Genomic DNA, 18,640 nt, shown 5'->3' with positions numbered 1-18,640 from the left:
GAATTGTGTTGCAGATTTTGCATGATTTCTGTGGAGGTTCACACTTGTCTCAATTGCTGCAAAACTGGGTTTGTCCTTGTGAAAAGCAGTGATGAAAGACCCAAGTATGCCTTTAGGCTTTTTTGTTTTCAGGCCATTCCAAAATTGAAGAATCTTCATAGATTTATTTGTACTATTCAATCTTCATCAGGATCCTATTTCAGATGTCCTTTTGTCCTGTGCATTTATTTAATAGGGAAACCCGGGCCCCTGTTGATTGTCAAGGGATGTGTTTGTTTTATATTTTTATGTAAATGAACTGTTGAGCGAAAATTGGTGATGTATCACTGATACTGTCAATGATACATTGTGCATTTTTCTTATAGTTAATCTTTGATTAAGAATTATTTTATGGTCCAAATCTGCCAAATATATATATATATATATATATATATATATATATAAGTGTGTCGGTTACCCCGTTTTTTGTGTTATTTAAAATTTTATTTATGTAGATAAGAATTATTTACTTTGATATAGTAATTTGCTTCTCAATTGGATTTTCTCATTTGATCCAGAAAAGCCCATTTTTTAAAGTTAATTACTATATTTTATAAATAAACATTTATATATATATATATATATATATATATATATAAAATAGATAAATCAGTATAATTTCATCATAACGAAACAACAAGAACACTACAAACTGGAACAAGAGACAAAAACACATAACCAAGAAATAAAAGAAGTTCATCACCACCAGAGGTGATGTACTTTTAACAACCATAAATTTACATACCATTTTATTTTCAGAAAATATTATTTATAGACTTTTTTTTTCTTCAAAAATCAGTAAAAATAAAAAACATTACAAATTAACATCAGACTTCATCTTGTAAAATTCAATCATAATTATTATCATTCATTTATTACCATCAAAACTAAAGACTCATTTACATGCATGTATAAAATTATAAATATCAAATATATATAAATCAAATAAATTGCAGGGTGTGACACTTGGGCGGCAAACCGTTGAAGCCCCACCACACCACGAGGCACGAGGCCTCCCTGCTCTGTCAATTTTTCCTCTCTTCATCGCTTCTTTTCTTCTCTTCTCTCCCGCTTCCCAATCTCATCTCTCCCAGATCCATCTCCTACAATGGCGCCGCCCTTAGATCCATCCCCATTCCCTCTCTTCATCGGCTATCCATCACCTCCAACTCCAAAGCATTTCCTTCTCAAGCTCTTCTTTTGTCCCCCTCCTTATCATCCCTCATCTATCATTCCGACCTCCGCTTGTTAGGCTTCCACAACTGCAGCACCGCGCTGTCCTAATCCCCTAGACTGTTGGCAGGTTTTCTCCTGGCTGGATGGATGGATGGATGATGATGATGATGATGATGATGCCATCGGCGAGGTTTCATTTTGTGGAATTTGATGACCCTGAGAGTTTTCACGAGGTGATTCATGGCGAGTCTGGCTGGCACTGGTTTGAGAGGTATAGTGATTGTTAATTTGCCGATTTATGGCTCAAGGAGTTGGAGGAATGAAATGCGTATGCGGGCGAACAATGAGGATGATGCTTAGCTTCTTTTCGTGGGGGTATGTTTTCATGAATCCATCTTTTTAACTTTGAATTGAATGATTCTGTTAGTACTCGCCTTTTGCTGCTGGGTTTCTTCTCTTTTTCATTTATTATGCCTCAAATGCTATTTTAATGCTCTGATTATATTGCAAGCTGTAATTTGTCTTCCATTTGCTGCTCTTGGTGTATGTTTGGTAATGAGATAGGAGTTGTAGTATTTCTTATTTAGCCACTTCTGATTGTCTTTATTTGATGGCATTATTCATTGATGAAAGCTTTAGACATTTTTTAATTCCTCGCGTGTGCATTCTGAATTAATATAACAAACTGATTTGTTTCAAGAACGAGGGGTTCTGCTAGCAATTCAATCTCTGTTTGAAGGATCATGTGGTAAATAATATTGCAGATTAAGTGAAGAGTTGGGATGTTATTATGGTTTTATCATCAGGAGAACTTAGTCATGTATTATTGAAGTTGAGCATCTTAATCTCATCTAAGTTGAATCAAATGCGTCAATTTTAATGTTCTAAGTAGTAGGTCTGACAGAAAGGCTTCTTCTTTCTTTTGCTTTGGCATGTTGCCTAAGTGCTATAGCAGATAAATCACTTGTATCTGATTAACATTTTGTTGTGGCTCTTATTGAATCATGAATTCACAGGGTCAATGCAATCACAGTTATGCAAGTTAGGTTTGTAGAAATGCTCTTATTGAATCATGATTCACAGGCCAATGCTATCACAGTTATGCAAGTTAGGTTTATAGAATTGTTCTTATTGAATCATAAATTGACAGGTCAATGCAATCACAGTTATGCAAGTTAGGTTTGTAGAAATTCATCTGCATTAGATTTGAATCTTTGTGTACACTTCTTTTGTTATAAAGCAAGAACTGGTATTTCATTAGATAAAAAAAGAAACAAAAAAATTAGTCCTCTCGTAGTAAGTTATGGGTGTAAGTGATCCACTATTTTTCTCTGCTCATACCCCTGCCAATACTGCACAAAGAGAATATTTTTCGGCTGTGTGTTTTACTAATTCAGTCAGAATTTCTATGTCTATCTGTTTGCTTGGGCCAAAATCCTGTTAACTGTCTGAACATGCATGAACCCCCTATGGTACAATGTTCTTTTCTCATGACATAAAGAATAATTCCCTGGTTTTCTTCGAGTTTATGAATATAAGTTGATGCAATAAAACGTGGAAGCATGTTTTACCTTGAGATAACCCTTCATAAAGTGTAAAATTGTTAATGGAAGTTGTTTTTTATGAGAAGTATAAGCTCTCGGGACCGTTTTCTGAGTTTGAGATCAAAGGAAAGCTTCCTGCAAAAACTTTCAAGTCTCACTTTTCATGAATTACTTTTCATCTCTTAGAAGTGTTCTAGAGTGAAAATTAAAAATTAGTTAACCAACTGAAAGCATGGTTGTGTGGCTGGTAATGAGCTTGATTTTGAATTTAATGGAGATATAGTTTTGAAATGTATACAAGGAAAAGGTTTCAGCCATTGACTACAGAGGAGAGGAAATTGAAGAATTTTCTTTGAAGGATTTTTACTTTTGTGTAGGACCTTCATCTGGTTATTATTGATATAGTAATAACATATGATTAGGTATCCTAGTGATCTATTTGCAGGCTTAGAAAAGAGAAGGGCAGTTGCAAGTGAATTTCAGCCTTGAATTACTCCATAATTTAACTTTTTTAAAACTCCATTCTGGTTTAATGGAACCTACGTTGAGTAGTTATACTTGAGTACGAGTAACATTAGCCTTATCTGTTTTAGAAAAATGAGATCCTATCTAAACATCAAATGATACAAATATTATTACATTGAAATTCTTGAGTCTTCAAATATTAGAATACAAAACATGGAACTATCTTGTTCTTTGAATATTGTGCAATGGATCGGTGGCATAAGACTGAGATTGCCATTGAGATTTGTCACTGGGAACTAGCTCTTTTTATTAGATTGATGATAAGTAAATTCTGTCATAAGTTTAAATATTTTCTGGAAACTGAACAGGAGGTTGTACATCAGGGCAGGAGGAATTGATTCATATTTCAAGTGGTAGTGATGGTGGAGGGAGATGATGAAGTCCTTGTATATATCCTTCTTGTCTTTTTGAGATAAAACTTATTTATGCTAACAATATCATCTTAATTTTCAAGTCATGTTTTAAAAACTTTTGTCAATTTCTAAATTTGATCCTTATTATCTTAACAAACTTTAATATCTTGGGCTCATTTCCATCTATTTCTCTGCATAATTCTCTAATTTGTCATTTTTTTGTACCTCATGTTTTCAACCTGCAGTTACAACCGGCTTTGAGGCCCTCTGATAAATGATCTGCACCATAAGATATTGTATTCTGTTCAGGTACTAAACAAAATATGCCTTGGAACACTATAAGCATTACCTGACTCATATTAATCCTTTTAGAAGCAAGTTGGTACTGTGAACCTACTCATTCTCATTATAGTTGATGATGAACACTAAGCCGCGCTTAGTAGCAATGATTCTCGGAATGGTCTAACTGTTATTTTTAACTTCAGCTTGCTGTTTTCCAGTGCTCACAATCATTTCTCGGTTTATGTGGCAGTTAAACCAAGGATCTCTATTCAAAGCTTGTTCCGTCAGAAACGTTCATTGATTGCCACTTTGCATATAACAGTAGTGTACCAATGATTTAAGACCCTTAGAAGAAATCAATTTGAGTTGACCCTGAAATAAACCTTATTAGGTTTCGCAGACATTTCTTTTTGAATGCCCTCAATCAATCAAAAGAATGGCGTGAGAGTAGATTTAAGAAAGGCATCTTAACAGGAAACTTTTATGTATTGAATTGTTTGACTTGCTATGCAGGGACAAGACTTGAGTCTGCAGAGTAGAGCCAGTACTATATAAATGACTAGTCTGATAGGTAATTCATGTTTGGGCTGGATGTGCTACACGAACCCTTGCTTATCAAAATTTTTAGTGCGTTCCTCCTGAAAAGGTCACCTTTTTCTGAGAGGTCACTGCACCGAAAATACTGGTTGTTTCGATTGACTTAGAATAGGACGTGCAATCTTACTAGCAGAAATAGACTAGCCTAATGATCTACATATAGCAATTTTGTTTTTCTTCAAAAACTGCTGATGAGTGGAATTGACTGGATGTGATAGACAATGACATCAATTGGCATGTAGTTAATAATTCTTGAATGACATGCCATTTGCGTTATACTTTGGATGTTTGGCATTATGTACTACGTTACTTTTTCAACATGAAGTTTATCCATCCCACTAAGTATGCATGTCTTGTCAGCTTCAATCGGATTATCCTTTGCATCATTGTGTTAGTATTTATCCATTTTATTTGCGGCATTCTTATCCAAGTGTTTTTTTTTGCTATTCGGTATGATGCTGCTATAAATTTAGTTTGAGTACAACTTTATTCTGTTTCTAAAATATTTGCCAAACTAATCTGGAAGGTAAACCTTGGCATCCTTCCTGTCCTGGGTAAGCAAAGACTTTTTGAATCATGATAATATATGTAATTCCTTCTTGGTCTCTATAAGTTTGTATTCAACATATTCAATTTGAAGCTTATGCTTTTCAGCTAGAAAGCTAATATATGAGCTGCTGCTGACTTGGTTCTGTTAGTTATGTTTGACTATATATCATCTTATATACCGGTAGTTTGTTAGCATATAGGTCATTACTTTGTGCACTCTACATATATTCAGATTTAGTGTGTTTTCTAACCTGGTATAGATATATATATTTTGTGATAAAGTACCTGGTTTATATTCAAACTAATTCTTCTTTGTGATTTGATTTGAGTTATTTCCTTCATAGTTCATGCCATCTAACAACTTGTTTAGTTTTGTCTTCTTATATGGTGGCCCCATAGTGATTTTCTAGAGAGCATGCATGTTCTCACATGGAAAAGCCAGCACCAAATACATGAAAGGATTTACTTTAGGTCATTTGCTTGGCTGGCCACCCAACAAAGAAAAGAACCTACATTGCTTGTCCTTTGGTGGAGTGGTTCACAGGTAAACTAAGTAGGTTTCAATCACTCTTTTGTTTTTATCACTCCATGTTCATCTCATTGCTTTATTTAATGAGCCCATAAAGTCATCAATCAATCTCCATCACACGCTATTGATTGTTATTTCACACTTAAAAAATAATATATAATAATCTACATCTTACACTCCTTATCTTGGAAGGCTGGTGCTTTCTTAAAAGTAAAAGTAATGGATGCTTAGCTTGTAAAGTCACATAGCTTCTTGTTAGAGTCTTTAGTAAGCAATGAGCTAAGATCGTATGGGGGGAAAGCTAAAATATCTTTCCCCACTTCTGTTTTGGAATTTTCTATTTGAAGTTGTGCCATTGATTGCAGTTTGGATGCCCAAAAAGGAAAGGTAAAGCCTTATCACAATGATTAGCATAAGTATTGGGATTGCCAGGTCTTTGATTCCACTAGTGATGGGATGTGTTAGGGTGACCCATTCCTCAAAACCAATAATTTGCACTGGTATCACTTATATATCTATGTATGAGTTTACAAACAGGCAACATCCTGAGTTAATAATTATGATAATATAAAATCCCTAGCTTTGCTGTTTTACCTATTGCCCCCTGAAAAACTCGATATTGTTTTCTTGCTTGCTTCCGTACGTTCCAAACATTAGCTTTTGGTTAACTTTAGCTATGCCCTTCATTATTATTTTATGAATAGTGTTCATATTCTTAAATGAACTTTGGTAAATATTATTACTAGCTTAATTTTTTTAATATAAATTAAATCAAAACAGTATGTTTAGTTTGCATTTAACAAATTATAAATATGATCCTAATATTGTATTGATCGTCCAAAAAAGTATTATTACTATTGGTTATTTAATATATATATGTGTTGATATTTTTTTTCCTTTTTTTATTATCTCCTCCTGCCATAGCTTCATTATCCGATTGATTATTATTATCATCTTCTCTTTTATTTTACATTTGGTATCAAAAACTTGATTGATTTGGTCTGCATACAATGCATTAAGGGAGCTTGATTATATCTTTATTGATTTTAGTTTGTTTAAACATCAATTTCTTTTCATCTTTAATTTTTATTGGTTATCAACATCTGTTGGGTCATATTGACCTAAGTATTATTCATATTGCATGCACCATGAGTTTGAGGGGTATATTGTAATATATTACAGAAATATATGTTAGTATCAAAATAGAATTAGTATATTAATAAATAAGAAGAAATTACATTTGATATTTTTATTAGTTAGAAATAATCCCTCTATGTCTAGCTCCTAATATTATTGTTGGGAATAAATGTTACGTTTAATCTGTATAAACACAAGTCCTTTATTATATATATTAAAGGAGTGTTAATTATAAACAAATTGTGATTTCCTGAAAGAGCCAACAATGTCTTTTTGTAAGTGTGCTAGTGGCAACTGCAAGGGGTTCTTGCATGTGTTCTTTAGCTCAATGGTGTACTATGTCCCGAAGACGGCGAGCGAGGTGGCGTGGAAGGGAAGAAGCTTCTACGGAGTACACTGGTGAATGAACTTAAGCACCAACAGAGGCCAACATATATATACCCAAGCGATCATGAATCAGTTGATCCAAAGGTCTGCAAACTCTTCCCCTCTTGCTTCCTAAGTGTTCTGCAGATATTTAGAGTTTTGTGTTTTCTTTGCAAAGGACTTCAGCTTTTTGGGTGAATTATCTTTGAATCTAACGTTATAAATGTTTTGTCAGGCATGTAGTAATTATTTCTGAGATTTACATGATAAATTTCTATGATAATGTAGAGGTTTATTATAATATTTTGATTTGATATATAATTCTCTCTCTTTTTTTTTCATTTCCTCCTTGTTTCTACTCATAGTTTCAGTTTAGGTGAATCATGATTATCACTTTGATTTGTTTAGTTTGATTTGCATTTAAATGTAGTATGAGAGAGAGTTTGGATTATATATTTAGATTCTTTACAATGTAGCAGACATATATATAAGGATGATAAGTTCGAATAAGTAATAATAATCTCATATTAGTTAATATGATAAATTATATGAATGAGGTTTGTAAGTTAAATATACTTTATCCAATATATGTTTGATTTGCATGAAACAAATACAAAAGCTTTTAACATAAACATTGCTATTGCTAGACCTTCTATTCCCTTAGTCATGGAACTTATCAGGATTAACTTAATTATTCTCATAATTTCATGATCAACTGATATGAGTGATGTCACATCTCGTCACACAAATTAAAAGCTCTTAGTGCTAAAGTGTTAATTATATATCATGTAGAGTGAGTCCCACCACCTTTTTAGAGTTGCCATGGTTTACATCCTAAACAGTGGTTGAAAAGCAAAGCCTTGAGTCTTATCATCATCATCATCATCATCATCATCATCTCAGCACACATCTCATATCATCATTGGATAACAAAAGCAAGCCGTTGTTGTTCATTTCTCTAAAAAGCCATTTTTTGTTCATTAAGTTCATAGAAAATATATATATATATATAGGGAAGGGAATATATATATATATATATATATCACTAGTAAGGGTCCCATGTTGTTTGCTAGATGACATTAAGGATGGAGAATGAGAGCATGTGCAAAGGATGCAAGTGGGTAACATGGAGCAATATATATATTTATGCCCTCCTCATACTTCTTAAAGTGCATAGCTTTCATTCTTGTTGGATTTCTCTGGCATGCATGAACTAACTGAAAAACCTCCCAATCCTTGACTTGTTTTTTTTTTATACTTCTTTATGCCTTCCCACTCTTGCATTTGAAGATGCTTGTGTGGTTGTCATTAGTGGGAGAGTTCATGGGACTTTGGCTATTTGTGCCTAGCTTGGATACAACCATTAGAGAATAATAACCTTTAATTTTCCTCTTGGAAACATCTATATATGAAGAGTTTAATTTATTATAGTTCTTGGCTACTGAATATATATAGGAGATCATTTTTTTCAATTTAATTTTGGTGTTTATATATATTTTTCATATAACATTTGTCTTCTTATTAATGTTGATAAAATAGAGACTTGTTATGTTATGCTATTTTTATATTTTTTTTTCTTGAACAATTAAGTATTATGTCTTGGAAATGAGTTTTAATAATTAGTAGACATGGTTTTTATTTTATGTTGAAGGATGCTTTTGCATCTTTGTACTGTGTACATTTTTATAAGTATTATTATTTTGAGATCAATCTTTCTCAATTAAAAGAGACAACGTTTTAATATTTCATAGTGTTTGATTTATAATTGCATTAAATGTATCATCTACTCCGCTTGGTGAGAACCAAGACAAACATGAAAGATACCAAACTCATTAAGGACAAATTAAAGAGTATAATAATCTCAATAATTGTATTTCTCAACAGAAACATTTTAAACAATTTTGATCTTTGCCACAAACAATACAACGTTTAAATTATAAGAAAAATAAAACCAAAGTATAAAATTAAATACAAACTCTTCATCCTTCATTGTGAAAAATGATACTCTTATACATAAATCAAGCAAATAATAATAATAATTATTATTATTATTATTATAAAGCAGGTGGTGAGGGAGGTAGTGGGGAGACAAAAGGTGATAACTCATTTAAGTTCAGGCCCTTCAGGGTGTAATGTTTAATAGTAATAATAATAATAATAAAGAAAAAAAGGTATCCTCATTCCTCACTGAAACACTTGCTTTTCTTTTTTCCATTTTCTTTCACTTCTTCCTCTCAGTAGTGTTTATTTATTTATTTATTTATTTAATAATTTCCTTTATATGCAACAACAACCTGCCCCCCTGAGTGTGCTAAAAAGGTTTGCCCCCCATCCCACAGACCATCAAATTATAAAACCAAACAAAAGTTTGGGCATCTCAACGCCTGCACTGCAACCTCCACGTTCTCTTCTTAACACCTCTCTCTTTCTCTCTCTATCACTGTATCCTTTTACTGTCAAACCTTACAACAAAATACAACACAATTGCTCATGCATTGCAGTCATCACTGATTCTCTTGAAACAAGTAAAGCAAACAATAAAAGCAACAATGACAACGAGAACAATGAGATTGAAATGAGGATGAATATATAGTAACTAACACACACACACACACATGATGAACAATAATAATGTGAAGAATAATATCAAGGAAATAATTAATGTGTACAGTGTAACAGTGCCACAAACCAGGATCAAAAAAAGACCTTCATCATCATAAGTAAATAATGTAGAGAACTAATCATAAATAAATTAAAAGATAAAAAAATGGAAAATATAGAATCCTCGCACCAAACATTCAGCTTCTCTCTCTCTCTCTCTCTTTTTCTCTCTCCTGCCATTAAGAAGAAAAATATACACAGTTCTTCTTCTTCTTCTTCTTCTTCTTCTTCTTCTTCTTCTTCCTTGAGTTTCCATGTACAAGCCGGCCGGACTCCCACCATTGATTCTTCCACCCATATTTCTCTGAAGCTTCACAATCTTTGTGGGTACTCTTGTGAGTTTATGTCTGTGTGTGTGTGTGTGTGTGTGTGTGTGTGTGTGTGTGCTTGAGCTTATTCCTGCCTTCTTTTTGAGACTGTCTTTGTCCTCCCTGTTGGCTGGAGAGGGATTTCCTTATTCCACAACAAATCAATAAAATAGAAAAACAAAGGATGAATCAAAAAGCTAATGGAAATGAATATATGAAGCTTTGTAGACAATGAAAGAGGATGAAGATGATGATGATGAATAGATAAAATGGTTATGAAAGGATATATATGCCAAAGAGGAAGATGAGATGAGTATATAGAGAATGGATTGGAATGGATTTGATTTGATTTGATATGAGTTGAGTTGAGTTGAGTTTCACCGGTCTATATAGTAGGTACATATGGTACAATTGAGGAGAAAGGCAAGGAAAGATGAGATATCTATTGGACCATGGCCAAGAAGGAGCCGGCAGCGGTGGCCGCCGCCGCCGCCGCCGCCGCCGTTTTAGTGGAGGTACCATTACCGGAATCCCCACCACTACCACCACCTCCTCCTCCTCCACCTACATTGGGCCTCTGGAACTGGATCTTGTACTGCATTTTCCTATCCTCTTCATCCTCATCCTCATCCTCATCTTCATCATCCTGCTCCATGTTATCGCTATCAGGTTCATCAAGCTTTTCGGTTTCGTCCATCACCCCTTGATGGTTCTGCTGCTCCATCAGCTCCTTCATAATGTCTTCTGGCTTCAATGCAAAGAATAGAATCAATCCAGTTCACAAGAGATCGATCTCTTCTAATTATGCAATACTATTAGTATAATATCATATATCCCTTACCTTCTTCATCATCGAGCTCCCACTACCACTTCCATTGCCACCACTAGTCCCTTCTTCGAAGAAACTAGATTGATGATGTCCTCCATTGCTAGTATCCTGGTTGCTACTGCTGCTTCCGTTCTTCACCTCAGATTGATCTTGTTGAGCTACTTCTTGTTCTTGTTGTTGCTGCTGTTGTTGCTGTTGTGGTGGTGGTGGTGGTGGTGGTGTTGCAGTTGCTACTGGTGGTGGTGCCATGATTGCAAGAGGCCTTTCTTGTTGCTGTGTACTCGTCGTCTCCGGCTCCACAGTAATGCTTCTCAGATTTGATGATGAACCTCCATGTTTTTTCCGATAGAGAGCATCGAGCTGATGGAAGTAAGGGCAGGTCTTGGCGTCCTCCGGCCGCTTCTTGTTACTCTCCTTCACTTTCTTGAAGTACTTGTTGATGTTCTCCCACTTTTCTTTGCACCTTTTGGAGCTCCGGTTATATCCAAGCCGCTGCATTTCCAACGAGATCTCCTCCCACAACGGTCCTTTTGGCCCGGCCTCTACGTACTTTGAATCCAGCCCGCTGCGCAGCTGGATCAAAGCATGGACTTCCGCCTTCGGCCAGCGAGACGATGCCACTGTCTCGAACCCTCCTCCTCCGGTTACAGCCATCTCATGAGACGGCTCCGGCACTAGCACCAGCTCTGATGATGACACTGGTGGTTGTGGTGGTGGCTGTGGTTGTGGTTGCCTTATAATCTCAATGTTGTGTTGTGGTGGTGGTGGTGCCGGTGCTGGTGGTGGTGTCGGTGCCGGTGGTGGAGTAACAACAGCAGTGGTAGTAGATGGTTGTGGTAGCTGGATGGTCTGACCACTGATCTTTTGAAGGAAGGCAATGACAGCAGCATCACGGGAAGCAGCCATGGCTCTCTCTTGAGCCATGAGCTCATGCTCTCGGTTAAGCCTGGCCATCTCTTGTCTCCTCCAAGCTTCCTCTCTGATCATCCGATCTTGTTCTCTCTTCTCAATGGTTTCCAAGAATCTCTGTTGCATGGCCTCCTGCCTCTCCATCACTTGCTTCATCAACCCTTCAAAGAAAGCCATCATCTTTCTACTACTACTTCACCACCACCACCACCATCAGATCTTTTCCTCTTTCTTCCTTCTCTCATCATTTCTTCAGTGTCATCATCATCAGACTCGGAGGACGAGGAGGAGGAGCTGTTGGATGAGAAGCTAATGCTGCCAGGAGGGAAAGCGCTGGTGAGTGGCGCAGCGGGGATCGGTGGTGGTTGTGGTGGTGGTGGTGTTTGCATCCTTCCAGATGAGCCACCGCCGGAGGTTAAGCCGATAGAGGCTGGGGTTGTTAAACTCGGTGTTACAACAGCAGCAGTTGACGGAACAGTTGCATATGTTGTGGTAGTAGCAGTAGCAGTAGCAGTAGCAGCGGAAGTAGTAGTGTTGGTACTGCTGCTGTGAAGAGCTTCGAGCTGGCTGAAGAAACGGTAGCTCTTACCGTCTTGACGGCCGGCGCGGCCTTCCTTGGTCCTCTTGTAATATTTATGTACGTTCTCAAACTTTTCCTTGCATTTCTTGCCACTTCTCACGTACCCAAGCTCCGCCAGCTTCCTTCAGATTGATGAAACAAAAGAAAAGCAAATGCTATGAGATCCCTCATCATTGATAGATTAAATAGATAATAGTTAAATAGATATATATATATATATATATATACATATATATAGAGAGAGAGAGAGAGAGAGAGAGAGAGAGATCTAACAAATTTCACTCCACTTCATTTCATTTGCATTTGCATTTACTATCTTTATCTTTGATTATATTAAAAATAAACAAAGAAAGCTCATAACACTAATGGCGCATTGAGAAAAGAGCTGGTAATAAAAAGGTAAACCAAAGCTAAACAAATGGAGCATTGGTTGGGATTGATGCTACGGATCTGACCCAGGCCTTATCGAATTCAGAAACCCAAAAAAATAATAATAATAATAAGAATAAAAATAAAAATTTTACTCAATAAAGATGCTTGAGATCTGTGGGTCTGTCTAAAATGAAAAAAATGAAGAAAAAGAAAGAGAAAGAGAAGAAGAGCAGCAACTACAGCAGCAACAGCAGCGGGAGCTACAAGTCCACCCGATCCGTAGTACGAACTGGATCCTCAGATCCCAAGATCGTTGGCTAGCTGTTTCTCCAGGCCTCTCCTCTCGTTCACCCCCTTTCGTCCATGGCTGGCGCGCTTGGAACCCGAGAATACCGTTATCCATGGCTTTCTCCATCCTTTCTCTCAATTATAGCACTCCGAGATCCGTGATTCCATTCAAAACCTCCCCGCATTTGCAGGCAATTGGATTAACAAAGACAGACAGACAAAGAACTAACCTGGAGACCTCCTCCCAAAGAGGTCCTTTCAGTGTGGCATCTCGGAAAGCGGCGTCCATCTCCGACCGGATCTTCAGCAACGCCAGCGTCTCTTGGCGAGGCCATCGGTTACCTGGAACTCCACCACGGTCAGCCTCTTCACCTGCTGCAGCTAGGGCTTCATCATCAGGGAAGTTCCCAGGCACGGCCGGCCCTAATTCCTCAAAATTTATAGAACGAGTTGGCGGTGGCCGGCTACTGATCGGCGACGCCGCTTCAGCGGTTGCGCCGAAGGAAGGCATTCCCGGCGGCGGGGGAACCCCGTACTGGGACCCCCCTCCTTGCTGCATAATTCCAAGATTACGCAGTTCTGCTGCTGCTTCTACTACTGTTACAACTACAGCAACAGCAACAGCAACAACAGCAAGTACTAGGGCAAAATACTAGTAAGAAGAGATGATGATGATGAAGAAGAAGAAGAAGAGGGAGATTGATTGAATGATTGATTCCCTTCTAGGGTTGGGTTGTTAGAGAAGGAAGGAGCGAGCGAGGAAGGGAGGGAAGTGGTGGGATTGGAGGAATCGGAAATTGGAAAAGGATATCAGTACATGAAGGGGGTGAAAAAGATGGAAGCTTGGACAACTGGAAAGACAGCAGAGAAAGGGAAGCCCTACGAGTGAGTGCTGGCATAAAAATTAAAATTATAAATATAAATATAAAATTATAAATAATTTTTTTTTCCCAAATAAAATAAAAAGGAATATGGAAATACATGCAAATTAAGTATAATAATAAATTTAAATGTACATCCAAAGAAGAAGAAGAAGAAGAAGAAGAAGAAGAAGAAAGAAGATGGAGAGATCCAGGAGAGAAGAAACTCAAAACTCAAAAACTCAGAACTCTTTAACTAAAACTCAAATTGATAAAGTACTGAAGATGATGATCATGATGATGATGATGATGATGTGAGAAAGAGAAAGAAGGAGGAGGAGGGTGTGTGGGATGGGGAAATGATAAAAGAAAGAAAGAAGATGCTTGTGCCTAATAATAGTTAAAACATGGGAAAGGACATGGATGAAAGCGGTGTGTATTGAGAAGGTAGAGACAGAGTGGTATGTATGGGTATACGAGTTCAGAGTGGATGGGATGGTTTCATCTTGGGGGTTGAGCTGGTGGGTTATCCGTAGCCCTTTTTTCTTTCTTTCTTGAATGTAATCAGTGGTGGGCTTTGTATATTCACACCCAGTGGCAAAAATTATATATTAATTTTTTATTTAAATTATACATATATATATTATATTATAATAATAAAAAGGTAGGGATTATACAGAGATGTACGCAAGCGAAGCATGTGGCCCACCACATGGACGGTTGGGTTAAGGCGTGGGTGATTTCCAACCAGATTTGTGAGGTCTTATGGCGGTGGTGGGGCCTTCGCTTATCTGTAAAAAAAATTCCACCATAGTTTACTTTCATGTTTTTATAAATACTTTTATATTTCAGTTTTTTTTTTGTTTTATATTTAAATAATAATAATAATAATTTTATGTGTTTAACTGGTTGAATTGTATATTTTTTATATATTTTTTATTATGATATGTGTATCACTAATTTATTATTGTGTCAATTTTACATCGCTGATTTTGTTGGCATTTAAAATAGCAATCCACGTGGAAGTTGTAAAATAAAATGTATTGAATTGATAAATATAATTTTATTATGGTGGTTTCGTCTTTCACAAAGTTCAAATGCCATGTGTGATATCAGTGCACAGAGTAAACGTTCAATTCAGAAAAAACCAAAATTTTAAAACCAATGATGAAAGCGAGCAAATCACTGTATTTCAAAATTAATTATATTTTTTCATAAATTTGTTTTTATATAACTTGTATACTTTATCACGTTAAAGATATGATCACCGGATAAACTGTAAATTTACGTTACAACAAATTTAGAAATATACCATGACATTGAATAAATTAAAAAGTTATAGCAAAATTAAGAAAAAAATAAAAAATATATATATATTTAAGTTAAATTACAATAAAAATGAGATGAGACAAAAATGTCCTTCTCCCAACTCAGTTACAAGACGCAAAGCATGAAATATATGGTTAAATCAGCATCCATCACTGATGGATGATAGCCAAGATATTTTGCTCAAAAGAATGCCCACTTTTCATGTCAATGCACATTACAGTTTCACTTATCCATAAAACCACAAATTTTCACTAAAACATAAAAATTAAATTAAATTAAAGAATAACAACCCAAACATCAATATTAAAAAAAAAAAAGTAAAAAAAAAGAAGAAAGTAACAAGGGAGACAAGAACCCATTTGCAACAGCTGTAGAGAGAGAAAGGTAGAGTTAGGGTGTAACATGGCAGGCGTTTATCACGGAGCCCACATAAGAGATGAAAACCCAACTTCCCACCTATCTTTAACTCCAAATTACATACATATCCTTATAAAATATCACAATCTCAAAGGTTTATACGAGGGGTAAATCAGGTAAATAAATATTTTAGAGATATTTTTTTATTACTTGCATGTTACCAATAAGTATTAAACATAAGCTCTTTGATATAATTTTTTATTATTTAAATATTTAATTATAAAGAGAGAGACAGAGAGGAATCTATACATCCAAAGAGTGATGCGTCATAAGGGCCCTGATTCTTCAATCGGTGATTAATGATTGAGTGTGAGTTGGCGAGGTTGGAAAGCAAGCTGTAACTTTACTGAAAAATAATTTGTAACATTGTTGTTGATTTTTTTAATTGAAAGATTAAGAGTGTGATTAGATTGTGGTTAAGAATTTGTTCTTTATTATACCTTTTTCTTTGTTTTTTTTTTTCATTCTCACTTCTTGATTAAGATGTGAGTTTCTCACTCTCTTTTCTTCAAAGTTTAGTCTTGTTTCAATATAATTAGTAATTAGGTATCACTTTTTCCTTACGTAATTGATGGATGAAAAATTAAATTATTATTTGGTTTTTTAGTCTCCTAAATATTTGGGATAAAATATAAAAAAATATCCTAACACGTCTCGTTTGGTTAGAGCATTAAAGTCATCATAATTGGCATTTTGAAAAAGTAATCAAATATAGATAACGACAAAGGTGGTATAGTAATATATGAAAAAAATAAATAAATGAATTAACGAAATATCAAAGACAACTTACTTTGGAATCAAGATTAAATAAATAAAATAAAAGCATGGTAATGCATAATGATTGTGATGAACAAATATTATGCAATTGCGTGAAATTGTCATCTATGTATCATTTTTTTTTAATAGAATATATAAACCATAATTTATTAAAAAATTTAAAAAACAAACAAAAAACACTATGAGTGATTGAATTCACCAATAATAGAAGTACAAAGAAACTTTTATAACACGTTTTATATGTATGTTTAGTAAAAAGGCTAACATTTGTATACATATTCATAATTTTTTAAATAGTTGATTATAAATAATTTTTAGCTAAAAATATTGATGATTCATATGAATTTATACATACATACATACTAAAATGAGTTTTATGACAATATAGTAAATTATATTGTGTGTATTTGAGGATAAATTGTTTAGGATTTTTTTTTTTTATATGGATATGTTACTATACACATATTTTATTTAGGCCGCAACCATGTATTGTGTCACAGGCCCAATCATGATTCATATATGTATGTGATATCAACTGTGTATTAAAGAAATCTTAGATTTATAAACAAATGGGCAATCCTTCTTATCAGGTTGATCTTTTGCAATATGAACACAGTATCTTAACAGTTAGTATCAGATCTATTATAGGGGTATTAGAGATGTGAGGGCCTAATCAAAAACCTCTGGGACCAAAAGAATCTTTAAATTGACTGTGACCCTCAACGAGGGTGCCATGAATTGGGTTGGCAGAATCTGTTGCGAACCCATCTAGAATGGATTTAGTTTTTACATCGATTGTATATCAAAAAGTTTTAGAATTATAAGAGATAGACAATCCTTTCTTTCAAACTAGTTTTTTAAAATATGGACTTATCATCAGACAAATGAGAGGTAGTCATTTGTCATTGTGATGGTGGTGTTTAGGATTTTATATATGTGATGAATTTATATTTATTAATAATATTATGATATTATTAAATAATTTATATTTAATAATAAACAAATCTATTTATAGCCAAGAAAGGCGTTCTATAATTCTTTGGGTGATATAGACTTTACAGTTTACAGTATGTGTGTACAAATGTGTGTGTGTTTTTCTTTTTTACATATTTTTTTAATTAATTAATGATATATATATATATATATATATTAGGAAGAATGCATTGCAGGGTAGTGGAACTTGGAAGTGAGAGAGAAGGATATAAAAAGAGTTATTGGGAAGTGGGCCCACAAAAATGGGACCCGCCAATCAAAAGGTCGGAGAGTAATAATAGAGTCCAGAGAGGGCCATCAACTCCCCATCATACAAACTCCCTTCCGTCCTCTCTGCCCTTATTATTATTATTATTATTATTATTATGCCATTCTCCTTTTCCCCATTATTATTATTACTATTATTACTGAATTATTTGAATATATTATCGCACATCTCAATCTCTTTCGTCTTGAGCAACATCATAAAAAACACATATGATAAATATGGAGTAAGACTTGTTATGGATATCACTAAATTTAAGTTGCAGTCATTTTTTTTTATAATATAGATAATTTATATATATTATTTTATCTTAATTATGTATTAGAATGGAATTCAATTTTTAACCTGCTTGTCTATTGAGGTGATGACCATTGTAATCACTTCCGATAGAATTATTTTTTTTTTAGATTTAAGAAAAATATATTTTTGTAAAGTTAAATTTTTGTATAAAATTAAGTTAAAATAAAAATCTTTACTTGTGTGAGAATGTGAGAATGGATTGAGAATTGAGATTAATATATATATATATATATATATATAAGAGAGAGAGAGAGGTGAAGGAATAAGATGCTGTGTCTTGAGTTCAATCATGGCCGTACAAAGCTTGATTGAAGACTTTACAACGCCTCTCCATTGGAGCCGTCCACTTGGACACCGTACGAACTAATAACTATATTCATTCTTACCGCTTCTATTGTTTTGTTTTGTTTTTTTATTTTTTTAACAAAAAGGCTACAATACAAGCTCAAAACAGGGAAATATAAAAATATACTAATTATATTGATTTAATAATTTGATGAGTTAACACACAATAATGAAGATTTATCATATATGTATAAGATAATATACCATAGAGCATAACCCAATAATAAATTTTTCATCATTCAATTCTAGATGAGTGAAAAATACGACTTATTCCGCTGCCCCATAAGAGATCCACACTATAGCTGAATGA

The 18,640-nt window shown here is 34.6% G+C and overlaps 1 protein-coding gene and 1 long non-coding RNA gene across 3 annotated transcripts; one reads left to right on the top strand and one right to left on the bottom strand.

Moving 5' to 3' along the window:
- The first annotated feature begins 1,400 nt into the window (after window positions 1–1,400).
- Window positions 1,401–8,708, top strand: LOC120255535. Of its 2 annotated transcripts, none has more exons than XR_005535033.1 (4): window positions 1,401–1,590; window positions 3,593–5,070; window positions 5,465–5,609; window positions 7,012–8,708. It is a non-coding gene; the product is annotated as an uncharacterized LOC120255535 (long non-coding RNA). The 2 variants fall into 2 exon arrangements; XR_005535032.1 differs by having other exon boundaries at window positions 5,436–5,609.
- Window positions 8,709–9,716: 1,008 nt separating this feature from the next.
- Window positions 9,717–14,036, bottom strand: LOC120255534 (trihelix transcription factor GTL1-like). The gene is given in 4 exon segments (XM_039263344.1): window positions 9,717–10,814; window positions 10,908–11,996; window positions 11,999–12,506; window positions 13,275–14,036. Coding segments are annotated over 4 exon segments (2,232 nt in total). The 5' UTR covers window positions 13,604–14,036; the 3' UTR covers window positions 9,717–10,508.
- Between the last annotated feature and the right edge of the window lie 4,604 nt (window positions 14,037–18,640).

Source organism: Dioscorea cayenensis, unplaced genomic scaffold (genome assembly GCF_009730915.1).
Source record: "Dioscorea cayenensis subsp. rotundata cultivar TDr96_F1 unplaced genomic scaffold, TDr96_F1_v2_PseudoChromosome.rev07_lg8_w22 25.fasta BLBR01001049.1, whole genome shotgun sequence".
NCBI lineage: Eukaryota > Viridiplantae > Streptophyta > Magnoliopsida > Dioscoreales > Dioscoreaceae > Dioscorea > Dioscorea cayenensis.
This window is presented reverse-complemented; position numbering and strand designations above follow the sequence as displayed.